This window comes from Pezoporus occidentalis, unplaced genomic scaffold (genome assembly GCF_034315485.1).
Source record: "Pezoporus occidentalis ecotype Australia unplaced genomic scaffold, CSIRO_AGI_Poc_V1 ctg45, whole genome shotgun sequence".
In the NCBI taxonomy this organism is placed as follows: Eukaryota; Metazoa; Chordata; class Aves; order Psittaciformes; family Psittacidae; genus Pezoporus; species Pezoporus occidentalis.
The window spans coordinates 6801937-6816090 of record NW_026915780.1 but is presented as its reverse complement, the minus strand read 5'-3'; the positions used below and the strand labels follow the sequence as shown (position 1 = coordinate 6816090).

General features: G+C 43.9%; 1 protein-coding gene across 4 annotated transcripts in view; it reads right to left on the bottom strand.

Annotated features, from left to right (window-relative positions):
• Positions 1 to 13890, bottom strand: part of CACUL1 (CDK2 associated cullin domain 1) — a 51488-nt gene extending 37598 nt beyond the window's left edge. Inside the window, exons 1-3 of one of the 4 annotated variants that reach the window (XM_062635328.1) lie at positions 13428 to 13890; positions 6980 to 7106; positions 2537 to 2639 (exon numbers count right to left, since the gene is read on the bottom strand). In XM_062635328.1, the coding sequence (XP_062491312.1) occupies positions 2537 to 2639; positions 6980 to 7106; positions 13428 to 13722 (525 nt within the window). In that variant the 5' untranslated portion in view covers positions 13723 to 13890. The remainder of the gene's footprint in view (positions 1 to 2536; positions 2640 to 6979; positions 7107 to 13427) is intronic. The other 3 variants (XM_062635329.1, XM_062635326.1, XM_062635327.1) reach the window with 3 other exon arrangements.
• Positions 13891 to 14154: the final 264 nt, after the last annotated feature.

Below are 14154 nucleotides of genomic sequence, written 5' to 3'. Positions count from 1 at the left end.
AAAAACTTTTAGGGGACTAGCATTCACAAAGTCTGTTGTTGGTGTTGCTAAGGATCTTGTACTGCATTTTCAACCTGAAACCCAAGTGACTGTCACCAAAATGTACTGAGATCAAAGAAGCATCAGGATACTAAAATACATTGTAGTCATTTCTTAAATTTCACAACCCATTGCTAAAACAGTTTCTTTATAGGACCATTTTCTACGCCACAGGAGTTTGACTTCAAGCAGCTCAAAAAGATGGATTTACCATCCAAAGCCAAAGTCATGTTCTCGTCAGACAAAACTGATGTAACACACTCAAAGATGGTATCATGTTATATATCACAGTCTTCTTGCCACCTGCTACAAGGTGTGTCTAACCTACATAAGGAAACTTTTGCAAGATGAAGATTGCATTGGGCAGTTCTCGATCATTCTTTCAGAGGCTGACGTTCAGAAGGCAGCCTTGGTTTTAGGCATGGACTGGATGGGAACCTGGCTGAGGGCTGATTCCCTCTCATGACTGAGAGACATAACAAAGCATTTTTTTTTATCAAAGTGTATTGGTAGAGTATACATGTTTATGTTCATTGTGACTGTTTGTCCAAAGAGGCAGGAAAACATGAGGCTGAAGCTGTTCTATGACCTTTATACTTGGCTGCACGAGGGCCAACGCTCCTGGTGCGGACAACAGCGAGATCATAAGGAACTGCACAGCCCCATGAGTAAAGTTACAGATATGGCATAAAGCCGGTTGTTTTTCTAAGGGTACAAAGGCAGGACCCTCTTGTGGCCAAATCCAGAGCCTCACCTATGGGTGGATGCACCATGCAGGAATTTTCTCAGCTACCTGAGACTCCCAGCATTGGCTGCAATGGGGCTTCCCAGCTTGAAGTGCGTGCCTGGATGACGCTTCAGTGGTATCTGGTGATGTGTTTCTTCTCAATCTCTGTTCTGTCTATGCTGTAATGATCTGATGCATTGCTAACTTTCCTCTGTACTTTACTCTCAATATGTATGTCTCTGATTTGCTCCCTTGTACTTATTTACTGTGTATAAAGAGATACATACCAAATTTGCATTAGTGTGCTTGTTTGCTTTAGTGTGCTTGTTTAATAAACTGTGCATGCGATACAGCTAGTGTGTGGTCATTTTGTGGCGTACCCTGCCTGTCAGCAGAACAAGGCAGAAGCATTTAGTGCATATATGTGTTAAATCAAACACTAAAAGCAGCTGCCTCAGTCAGCTTTGGAACCTCAGAGGAAACAATCAAGGACTACCACAGAATAAAGCCATGGGATGTATCAGAAGAACTGGCCAAACCTGTACAGCTGCAATGATTTGTAGTTCTCACAAGCTGAAGAAAAATGTACAGGTTGCACCAGCTCAGCAGAAGCAAGGGAAGGCTTTGCTTTAAATACTACATCCATCTACCCTGACCATTTTTTACAGAACAGTGAGGCTGTCATTCCACAAGGAAAAAAGGAATTCTAAAAGAGAATAGCAACAAAGAACCTAGTTTAAGATGACCTACATAACTCATAGTCAAAGACTGCTCCCAGAATTGCCCACTGAATGCAAGGAGGTTAGTTTTCTTTATAAGAAAAGCAGCAAGAGGAAAAGAGTGAAATGAGAAGTAAATCAGAGTAATCACAGTGCTATATATTTTCATGGCAATGCATGTTTAGCCAGAAGTACCTGAAGCAGTTAAAAGTAGTAAGACTGCTTCTGACTAACAGATGTGAGTTATCAGTTTTCAGAATCACTGAAGGAGCTGCTGCAGTTCAGGGTTCCTTTCCATCTCGATGCACCGCAAGTCAGTTGTGGAACTGACAAGAGCTGTAGGGTAACAAAATAGCATTGGTGCTACAGCAGTGACAATTTCAAGAATAGGTTTGGAGATTCTAGCCCAAAAGGAATTCTCAACAAAGAACACACATGAAAACAAACATGGATGCACAAATAAGATGCAGAGAAGGATAGGAATATACAAACTGTATTAGGACTGCTGTAAACCACTGACATCTAGAGATAGGCAAGAAAAATGCAGAATAAACTGTAGGACAAAACTTTCATATGCAATAATTCCTAAATCATGCTTCACAATTCGTATCTAATTCACTTCATTTTTTCTCCTTTGGATTTTCCCTTTTGTGCTGCTTGTGATGCACAAGGACCATAAACAGTTTAGACAGATTAACACAGCAATGGCAGACATCATGTCATGTGTTCAGATCACATATGACTAAAGCATTTACACCTTAGATGATAATGTAGATTTCCCATTCCCTAGCCTTTGATTCTGTATGATATATTCACGTTCAGCCGCTGCTCTCCTCATGGTTTAGATCTCTAAGGCTAGTCAGTGCCATGCAATTGGATCTAACAGCTGGTATTCTGCCTGACAGCCAGTTAGTGAATGAAGCAGCCCACAATTTAGTAAGCTAGTGTAAATCAGTCTTAATGGCAATCCCCCTCCATGGGCCATCTCCATGCTGCTTGGATATAATCACAGATCCCAGGAAAGACATAATTAGATTGCGCAGCTTCTTACCTGCAGCTCCTTTGAGACTCTCTCTAAGTGGTTAGTTATCTTTTTTATTAGGTCACTATACATCTGTTCCGAATGCTGCTGGCATACACACTTATACACACAACTGCAGAAACAAATATAGGAACAAACAATGAACTTACAACAGTTTGCAATGAAGGGTAACAGACTTCAAAATATTTCGTTCAAGTCCCAGTTTAGAGGATAATAAAGTTAACTGAAGGAGTGGTGAACAGCCCTAAGCTTGGAATGAGCTCCAGCAGACTCTTAAGTCTGACCTGGAGGCCCCACTGTGTCCACCCAATTTCCTCTCCCCAAACTCACTTTAACTTACAGTGAGATCTCTTAACAGTGCACTTCAAAACAGCCAGGATAATTCTGTCAACAGCAGACTCCTAATTCGGGATTTTGTCTCTCCTATGTGAATGAAGTCTCCATTAAAATAAGCAGGTTTCATGATTATATGCATATCATAGGGTGAAACCCTTATTAAAAGAAGGGCAACACTGACAAACAGTCACGGATGCACCAAAATCGTGCTAGTGGTTTAAAAACAAAAAGTTCTAAAATTACAGACCCAAGCATGTTACTCTATCCTTTGATACTTAAATTCTGAGAAACCCCCACATTTTCATAATAAACAAAGATGTACAGAAAGAGCAACAAAACTTGAATTCTACATTCCAGCTTGGCTGTGTTAACTCTGGTCTTCAGTGTCACCTTTGTTTTTTAAGGACATTTTATTGCTTTCATAGTTCAATACAACATATCTACAAAATAAGGCTATGCATTGAAAACATATTTACAACAGTCGTAAAACAAATACATATATTGCTTTCAGCAAGAAGTTACATTAAGGTAGTCATCATCATCATCAGGGCTAACACCATCATCTATACTAAGCAGCTTTTACTTCTCTTGAGTGCTTCCATTCTTTGAAGTCAGCATTCTGGCAGCTAGCTGTCAAAATTCAAGAGGCACAAGGAAGACTTGACCTGCTGTCTTGGGCAAAGCAAATCACCTCCCCATGCCTCTGTCCTGCTCCTGCTCCCCCCTCCCTTCATCCCTTTGTATGGAATAGAGTGACAGTGAGCAATTTAAACCAGAGACTGCTCCTCAAGACATGCACAAAGTATTTCCGGCAAGGTCCAGATCCCAGACTCGAATTCTGCAGGTTTTGAATAGCACTAAAACCCTAAAGCTGTGGTACAGCCACAGTGTCTCTGTAGGGGAAGAATAGCATTCCAACTCTCTACTGAGAAGGACAATGACAAACAAACTGCAAGGATGGGATTAAAACAACTACAGGCTGTTGGAGTTTTCCCATGCAAGTGAGAGATTAGGCACCAAGTCCAAGCCTTCAGGGGCCAAGACAGCACTCTCATTCATAAGTGCCACTCTCAAAAGTCTTCCGAAAGAAGGATTTAACAAGTGAATTATCAGTAACTCTTAGAAATGTGTATTTATTCCCTTTGACAAAAGGCCCTCAAAACACAGCAAAGTCTGCTTATTTGGCAAACCATGCTATTTCTTAAAGAACAAAAGACACCTCCCACCTCTCCTACTATTATACATTAAAAATAACTGAATAGCTATAGTTTGAAGTCTACCAACAGCAGAGCCTAGTTTGGAACAAGCAAGTACAAGACATTTGGATATGATGTAGTAACAGCAAAAATATCAATTTCATTTGGATCAAAGAGAGACACTGATAAGAAAAGCCAGACTGATTTTTGTGATAACTTACAAACCAGACAGCTAAGTAACAACAGCAAATGGCTATATGTTTGCTGCATAACTAACCAGTATATATATAGCCACTTCCACAACTGACTATATGTCTGCTTAGTGTTACATACACTACTGCTATACCTACTTCTGCAATGCGTTCTGTACCCAAGCACCAGCCTTCATATGAGCGTGCAGAATGTGTTTACATTTTACTTGAACACTTCTATTTAGAGGTTCCTTCCCCATTTTAAGATCCTGTTTTCAGTTCCTGAGCGTGGGCTGATTCCATGAATCATCCTTGCCCTCCTATTGCCCAAAAGAAGTCACCAGCTTGTGACATTAAAAGGTAAATATTTAAAGAGAGGGATGAAGATCTGAGATCTGCAAGTTGTCTTGAAGAACACAGATCTAACTGCATTGTACCTGGGAGGTAGTAACAGTTGCCAGAACTACAACTTAGCTGTTTACATCTTCCTCACCTCAAAGTTTCCTTCACATCTCTCTGTCAATATATTTAACCCTTCTAATAGGAAGTGACTCTGCACAGGCAGGCTTTGGACTTAAAGATAAAAGCAGTCACTAATCACACTTTGCTACCTTAGGGGTAAACTGATCCATAGTAAATATCTGCATACACACCTTTCAAGTTATCTCCTAGCTTTATACTGCTGTGGAGTAGACACCTACAGTTATCACTGATTATGGCAAATGCAGTAGTTTGGGTATCTAATAATGTATTTTGAGTCTGCATTGATTCCTTTAGTCAGCACAAGAATGATCAGAAAAAAAGCACTATATTTTCAGCTCAGTATCACTGTAAAAAAAAATAAATATGAGAGATGTAACTGTTTGAACCACTTCAGAAACACCCCATTTTCCAGACTAAATAACTAGCCTAGGGAAACAGAGAGGATCGAAACCCCAAGTCTGCAACAGACTCTCTTTAATACTCCAAGCAAGCATCCTCATTAAATTCAATAAAAATCAGTTTTCCTTCTCTTCTCAATCTATCTTGTCTAGATTGTCAATCAAGCAAAGGAAATGTCTAAAAATAATGAAAAAACAAAATAATCAATCTCCTGATTGGAAGAGGCTGTGTCAGAGTAATTACAACCACAGACATAATTTGTAATAGAAAACTGACACAGCAGCTTTATCAATAACACTAAAACGCACAATATCTTTTGGTTTGGTAAATTACATGCAACAGACATCTGTGCATCATTACAATACTGCATCAAGTGTAACCCTTTTACATGAGGGTTATCTAGGAGAAACTTAAAACCCATTATTCCTTCAATGCATAAAACTTCAGAGGAGTAAAAAGGTGAGAAAAATGAACTCCAGTTATCTTAAACCATAACCAGCTATAGATCTACTCCAGGTATTAAAACCATTAACTCTGTATGCCTACTCTATCAGAGATGACTGCCAAGATGGCTTATTTCTAAGTGATGACTGTTTGCACATTGGGGATTTTAAGCCAGGGAAAGGACTTTGATTACTTACACTAAAGCTGCAAAATGTCTCTCAATTCAAATGACCATCTCAATTATTTATACACATAAATGCCTGAGTCCTGATAACAGCAGTTCTAAAAGTTTGGAGAGAAAAGAGGAAGTTTTAAACTGGAATTAAGATGGAAGACTGAATACCTGTCATTCTTACATCTAGTTCCCTAATTCAAAGTTTCAACCTGGAGAGCCAAAGTGGCTAAGAGCAAGCGGGCAGGAAATGACAGAGCTGAAAGCCTCTAAACCCAGCAATCAGTGACTGAGCTGCTGTTATTTCATAGAGTGTAACACTGGATTAAAGAAAATCAAAGCCAGCAATGCTATTAGTTGTGCTGCTGGCAAGGGCCAGTAGTTTTAAGGGCATCTTGGCCAGTAAATGCAGCAGCAGCTACCCAATTTCCATTCTATTTACCAACACATCAGATACCAGTCACCTACAGCACAAAAATCTCCATTTTAGTCTATCTCAAATAAATGCCAAGTCTCTAAAGCATCTAGCAGCTTGGTTTGGAGCAGTAGCATGGTTTTGAAGCAAATCTCCTACCATCCCCATTACTTGCACAGGCCAGCTCTAGTGTGTGACTAGATCCTTTTTAACTCAAAGTAAACTGCAGCTCCAGGCCAGGTACAACTCTGTTTCCAAACAAGAATGGAGATATAAAGGATTGAATCTTGTGTCAGCCTTTCAGACAGCCTCCCACTGCACATGCAGCCAGATGGCTGGGCAAGGGAAAAATGAGACTAAAGCTACCTGGTGCAACACACACAGATAACAGTTAATGTGGACGGACCTTGACACCAGTAGCTTCTATTTATCTCTGGTGCACCAAATCAGTTCCTATTAGACATGACAAAGAAGCCTCTTGAAACATGTAGTGAAACCCCTACTATGCCAGTCTCTTCTTCCCCTTTGAGGAAAGGAATGTTGAGACTTTAATATATCACACTAAGCAATTGTGGTGGAGACTGATAATGTTTTCAGCACTTATGCACTGTAATTGTTTAGCATTTATTCCTATTAACATTGGACGTTGAGATACGCATCTTTTATTCACTCATTCCAACCATTTAAATGATGTGCTTCACAAAACCTTCCAACTTCCCTCCTCATAAATACAAATATGACATACGTGCAGGCTGCAAAATAAACCAAACACTTGATCTTAAATTAAAGAGTAACAAAGCGCTCAGATTTCCTTACCTGTATATTTGTTCATAGGAGATAGGGATGTAGTCACCAGGACTCTGAGTTAGAAGCTGATCTATGGCACTGTCCAACTTTGGCCAATATGTGCTCTTATAGTCTTCAATTGTTATAACATTCATTACTACAAGAAAAAGACAAAACTACATTTAGCAACTCCAGCTAAAAGCAGCAAGTAAATGCTCTGCAATTTCAGATCACACCAATAAGTTGGCCAAATAAACTAGGAACCATTGACTTCCACTAAGACAAAACACCTAAAACTAAAGCCCCAACTTGAAGCTGTAGTTTTTATTTAGAGAGAATAAAGTAAAATTAGAAAATCTGCCAAATCAGTGCTTGGCTATTTCTTAAGGGCTCAAACAGCAGGGAAAAAGAAACTCCTTGGAAGTTCTAGCATGACAAATATAGTAGTATAGAAAAATAGCTCAGTAGTTAGTTCAAACCAATAAACTCTGCAACTTTGTAGGAGTCCAGAATCAGCAATTAGCTCTGGATCCTCACATGCACGAAAACAAGCTTGGGCCAAGTCTGGCAGTTTCTGGAATACTCCTTCCCAGCAGATGTATGAATTTTACAAGTCTCAGGTGGGACCAGCAGCTTCCTTGGCCTAAAAGCTGAGGCAATTTCCTCTGCCTTCAATTGCAGTTCGGCTCCTGGGCAAAGTTTTTGGACCTGTATTACAGTTCCCCCTCTGGCAGGCACAATTACACTCCTTTTTCGGATCAGAATCAACAGTGAAGAATGGGAGGCATTCAAATTAGCATCCCCATCCCTCCCCAGTTTTCCTCCTCAGCTTCTCAACTGCACCCTCTTGCCAAGCCACCCCATGTGCCTCCACAGTCAGGGAAGAGTTTTAACCTGTTTCTTTTTGGGGAGGATTTTTGAACTAACCACACGCAGCTCAGTTCCAAAGGCAGCCATGGCAGAAGGGTTAACACCTTCCCTGCAGAGACTACTTGCAGAACTATCTTGCTGGCTTGTCACAGCACCATAGCTTCACACCACCTACTCAAAGCAGAGCCCTCCATAACTAAGAGCACAGGGTATCCTTCATATCAGAACTACCCAAGCCAGGGAATCTGAAGTCATTTCTTCACTGGAACTCCACACATGGGTTTGGGCTACATGGAACAGAAAATAAAGACAGTTCCTATCCCAAACAATCCATTTTAGACACCACACTGAAAATAAATATTTTAACAGATCTGCATTTAAAATACATGCGTAGATGTAAAAATCACTGCACAGTTTGAGGAGCAAGATTTCTGAGCTGTTGCTTTTACAAGGGGTTGAAAGGAGCCGAATGAGTCACTTTTATCAGCATTATGAAGAACAATTCTAGGGAAATACAGGCAAAAGTATGAGAAAAAGAAGAATATTAGAAAAAGAGTAGAATAAAGAGAGGTGTGAGACAAGGAATTGTACGAATGCTACCTGTAAGAACAGGTATTACATATTCCTGGTGTGGTTTTTTAGGGTATTTCATCCAGAAACCTTGCTTAGTGAAGAATGCTAGTGCAGCACTCCTAGTCCCCTCTTCACCCAACTAGCCACTGGTTCACTCTTGCTTCATACCTGTTACAGAAACAGCTCTAGTTAACCTGTCTGAGCAGTGAACTGGTCTCCACTACCAAGTCCTGCAGGATGCTGTCCCAGTGCTCCAGCCTGCAACTTGAAAGTGCAATCCCATTTCTTAACAACTTGACAAAAGGTTACAGGTGTGTGTACACAACCACCAGGACATAAGTTAACGTGCAGCAAGTCAGCTCCACAATGTAAAAACATCCATGCGGGCAGAACAGCACAGCACCTGCCTGACAGCGAATTCACTCCTTATTCATCTATTTCACAATGACTTGCTTGAGTTCTTGTCCCTTACAGAGCTCAGGCTCCAAGCAGCTTCACATAAAGCTATAGGTTTACTATGGATGCCTAGACTCAGCAGCAAACCTGAAAAAGTGGGTTTCCACAGAAGTGCTCTGTTTCACAGAAAACACTGAAGTCAGCATACATATTAGACCAAGTCTTGATTTAAGATTTTAATGTATAATCACACCCACACCTGGCTTAACATATGAAATGAGCTCTATTCATTTGAAAGAAAGTAGTCAAGTAAGAACTGAGAACATGCAAAATAATTTTTAACAGGCTGTTGAGATAGCAATTTGGTTTTTTTACAGTATGGAAAACGAAAGAAGCAGCAGAAAGGAATGTCTGCCCATTTGAAGTGCTGCGCAGGTACAGAACAAAATGCTTTCACAAACAGCCCCAGGAGACTTGACTAGGAACCACTGATGAGTTCAAAGTAATATTCTAGAAAAGATTTATTTTTATTCTGAAGACTCTCACAAGCAATATTTTATTTCCACACTTCAGTTATGAAACTAAGCCAACCATAATATTTATATAGTTAAGCATCCAAGGCTACATACTGAACAATCACTCTCTGGCTCTGGGCAATCCCAAGGACAAACACAGGCTGCGGAAGAACGCACTGAGAGCAGCTCTGAGGAGAAGGACCTGTGGGTGTTGGTTGACAAGAAGCTCACCATGATCTGTCAGTGTACGCTTGCAGCCCAGAACTCCCCTCTGTGCGGGGCTGCACACCCAGAGCATGAGCACCAGTCGAGGGAGGGGATCCTGCCCCTCTGCTGCACTTTGAGGAGACCCCCCCCTCCCCAGTCTTGATCTAGCTCTGGGGCAACAGCATAAGAGAGACGTGGAGCTGTTGGAGCGAGTCCACAGGAGGCCATGGAGATGGTGCAATGGCTGGAGCAGCTCTGCTCTGGAGCCAGGCTGAGAGAGCTGGGCTGGGGCAGGCTGGAGAAGAGAAGGCTCCTGAAGGGGAGACCTTAGAGCAGCTCCAGTGCCTAAAGGGGATTCAGGAAACCTGGAGAGGGGCTTTGGACAAGGTCCTGTAGGGACAGGACAAGGGGAATGGCTTTAACCTGCCAGAGGGGAGACTGAGATGAGCTCTTAGGCAGAAGCTCTTCCCTGTGAGGGTGCTGAGGCGCTGGCACAGGGTGCCCAGAGAAGCTGTGGCTGCCCCATCCGTGGCAGTGTTGAAGGCCAGGTTGGAAAGAGGGGCTTGGAGCAACCTGCTCTAGTGGAAGATGTCTCTGCCCATGGCAGGGGCTGGAGCTGGAGGAGCTTTAAGGTTCCTTCCAACACAAACCAGTCTGGGTTTCTATGATTCACAGATGCATCAGGCAATGAAAAATTAGGAAGCAGGACCACTCAGCAGGACACTCTCAGGTACTGTTTACACACACAAAGCAAAGGGTGAGTTAAAGCAGAGCCTCCAATTGCAAACTCTGCAAGAACCTCAAGAGCAGGAAGAAATCACACAAATCCTCACAAAGAAAAGACAGACTGCCCTTCTAGGAACTTACTTGATTTTCTACTTTTCTAACTTTTTAGGATGTCATTCTTCAATGCTTATCCCTACATTAGGTATTCAAGACTTGTAAGAATTGGTCCAATAGCCTCTTTCCAGATCTCAAGGAAAGGGTGACATTAAAGGGTGACTTTCATGTCATTGAGATTTAATATGTTTCTGGGAAGCGACACAGATATTTTATAACAAAGCATGCTAGAATGCATGATTTTATCCAACTACAGCAAGTTTGGGGTGGGGCTGGGAGAGAAATCAATCTGAGCAAAGGGAAAGCCACCGTTTTCCAGGAAATTATAATAGACTTCACAAGTGAAACTTGAGAAGCAACTGCTGCTTCTCCATATACAGGAAAATTCAAAAGAAAAACTGCTTAAATCAAATGCAGCAGTGAAAACATTTAAGTGAAAAAGAATATGCATGAGCTTCATATCATAACCTAGATATTTCAGTATCATAGCTATAATGGATACACAGCCTGCTGCAAGCTACCACATTCTTTGATATCAACTTCAACCAGAAGAACAGCAAAACCCACTTACATTTTATAAAAAACAAAACCAGAAGGTTCAAGAATAGGTATAGAGCCCCCATGAAATTGATGAGGAAAAACTTACAAACATACATAGATGCTGGAATAGTAATAGGCACAGGACACAAAGAATAAAACCAAAAATCACTGATACTGTTGGTTTTGTTATTTAGATGTAAAAGCTGTCTGAAAAGCCACTCAAACCCCCTACTACCCCTACATACAAAATGCATCTTCCTTTCAAAACCAGGATTTTAACAGATTTCTACCTAACCTTCTGCCTCCATGACTCTGCCAGCTAAATCAAACCAAAGAAGGCCCACCAGATGCTTTAGTCTGCAACTGTGAACATGAACAAAACTACCACGCTGCAAGTAACTACATGCTGGAACACAAGCATTGTTGGAGGAAAGAATCAGGAGGGAGAGACCTTTCTGAATGTCAGAGGGGCTCCAACTGACCATAGGATCATTGGAAATCACACACCACCCCCATTTTTGAAGGTCACCTGTAGGATAACCTAAGACTAAGCCTCTGCATCCTGAAGCAAGGAAGACACAAGTACTTGCTCATTTCACTGCAAGAAGTTCGTCATGCAGCAGAGAACAGACAACTTCCCTACAAAACTCAAGACTGACACTCAGCTTCTCTATGCATGTTCTGCCATTGCCAAGGCAGAGCACGCAGGAGGGGCCTAGAACACGCCTGTCTCCCTTTCCATTGCATAGTTACAACAGAAGTAATCTTCCTCCTTTTTTCTATTCTTAAAAAAATAAGGAGGGCAGATTAAGGGATGCCCTGTCAGAGGCAGGATTAGAAGACTCAGGATGTCCCATCCCTGGCAGTGTTCAAGGCCAGGTTGGAAGGGGCTTGAAGCAACCTGCTCTAGTGGATGTGTCCCTGCCCATGGCAAGGGGTTGGAACTGGATGAGCTTTAATGACCCTTCCAACTCAAACCAGTCTGGGATTCTATGCTGATCCCAACTCAGCTCCTGTCCATTCTCAGACCAGACAACTTCACTGGACTTGTCCTGTTTATATACACATTCTGTCAAAACCATCCACATCACAAGGGTGTAAAAGTTCTAATGGACTTCACTCAGAGGTTTCCATTTTATGAGAATTTCAATTTTCTTTAGAACAACACTTAACCTCAGTAAGACAGGTATCGTGTTGCGATATGAATGATGGGGAAGTGAAACAAGAACTCAAAATCCACACCCTAAGCAAAATCACACACAGCCACTTCTCCTCCTGCTCCAACATAAAATTGCAGATCAACTGGAAAGTCACCTTCCCATTTGGTGATGGCCCAGCTTGAAAACATTCTTACCCTGAAAGAGAAGGAAAAACTAAGACTCTCAATTTCTGGATTGGGAATTCAAGAGCTTAGTTCAGCAAGGCCAAACCATTTCAACTGTCTCAATTGTTTATGAGCCACCCTAAGGTACCTGGAGCCCTGACAAGGCAGGCAGAGAGCCAGAGAGCTCACAGAGTCTCGAAGCCTCCACTTAAAGCAGTCAGCCCTGGCAACATGACTAGAGCCAGGAAATCCAGGCTACCAGAAAAGCAGGGACCCAGAGGCCTGAACTTTGAGCTTCTGATCAGCAATGAAGCCGAGCTGCTGGACAGATGAGCTGGTACTTGGGAAAGAGGGGTGAAACAAGGTGAAAAGGATAACAAGGTGCTTCCCACCCAAATTTCATCATGGCAGTTACACTTTTAGACTTCCAGGAATACTGTGAACTAACCAAATCCAAGTTTTCCAACAGCCATTAGAGAAAAGGGCATATTTTGCCCAGAGGGATGACTTCTGGAAATGAAAGTTAAATTGAAACAGCAAAAAAATCTTCTCTTCCCTCAACCTCAGCAAAACAACAGGGGAAAATAAAATGCCATTTCTGTGAAAAGCTACATACAAAAGATGTTTTGGAACTATTTCTTAGGGAGGTAAATTCATCTCCAAGCTGTTCACACCAGGCCTTTGCAGACATACGTCCCCTCCAGAGGCCAGCACACCCCATCCCGGGGCTCTGCACACATTGCCATCTGCTGTCAGCAGCCACAAACAGGTTCCAAACCCACCTTTTGGGGTTTTTCAGGTGGGGAAAACAAAAAAAAAGAAAGTCCTTAGGAAAACAGGACACGAACCAAGAGCTTCAGGAAAAGCAACCGTGCTTCGGTAAAGGTGAACACCTGCCTACACTCGCTCTCCCAGTTCTACCGCCAGACCTACCACGTCACCTTGCCATGACAGCAAAGAACTTGGGGTGTGTGCGAGAAAGGTTATTTTCTCCTTCCAAGGCGCCTTAACCCATCCGATTTCGCTTCGGGAAGCCTCTGGGGCCAAGACCCACGCCAGGACCCGCCGCAGGACAGACCTGAGCAGAGCCACATGCAGGGGACAGCGGGGCCAGGGCAGGCCGGGAGCGGGTGAAGCGCGCGGAGCCGCCCGGGGCGAGGCCCCCGCCGGCGCACCCCAGAGCACCGCGGAGACGGGCGGGGCGGTCACTCACGGAACTTGGAGGTCGAGGCGTTGATGTTGATGGCAGCGGCGATGGCTCCGGCTCCCCCCTTGCACGAGGCGCCCCCCGCCTCGCAGCCCTGCAGCATGCCGTTGGCCTCGGAGAGCTCGGTCCCGGCCGGGGTCCCGGCGGCGGCCTCGCGTAGGAAGCGGTCACCGACCTGCCCTGCGGCGGAGCCCAGCAGGTGCCGCCCGTAGCCGCCGGCGCCCCAGTTGTTGTGGTTCTGGTCGTCCATCATGGGCTCTCCGCCGCCGCCACCCTCCTCCTCCATGCTCTCCTCCTCCATGGCGCTGCCGGCGCGGCGGGAGCGGGGCGGGGAAGGGCGGGAATCACCGCCCCCCGCCCATGGGGCCGCGCTCCGCCCGGCGGGGCTCACCGCGGCACGGCTCCGGGCACGGCCCGCGGCCCACACAGCAACCTCCGGCGGCGCTGCGCGACACTTTGCGGCAAACGGAACACGGCAGGAGGAGAGGGAGGTCTCGCCGCGGGGCGATGCTGGGGAGTGTAGTCCGGAGGTGCTGAGCCGCGATTGGCTGGAGCGCGGGAGGGGCGGTGCCGCGCGCGGTGCACTGTGGGAGAGCGCGGGGCGTCTGTGGGGAGAGGTGTTGGAGCTTCCCGAAGCGGGAGTGGAAATGGGGATGGGGCTTCTTGTCCTAGTTTCTGCCAAATCCGATGAGTATACTTAACTCTAAAGGGGGTGCTCCGGCAGCTTCCGCCT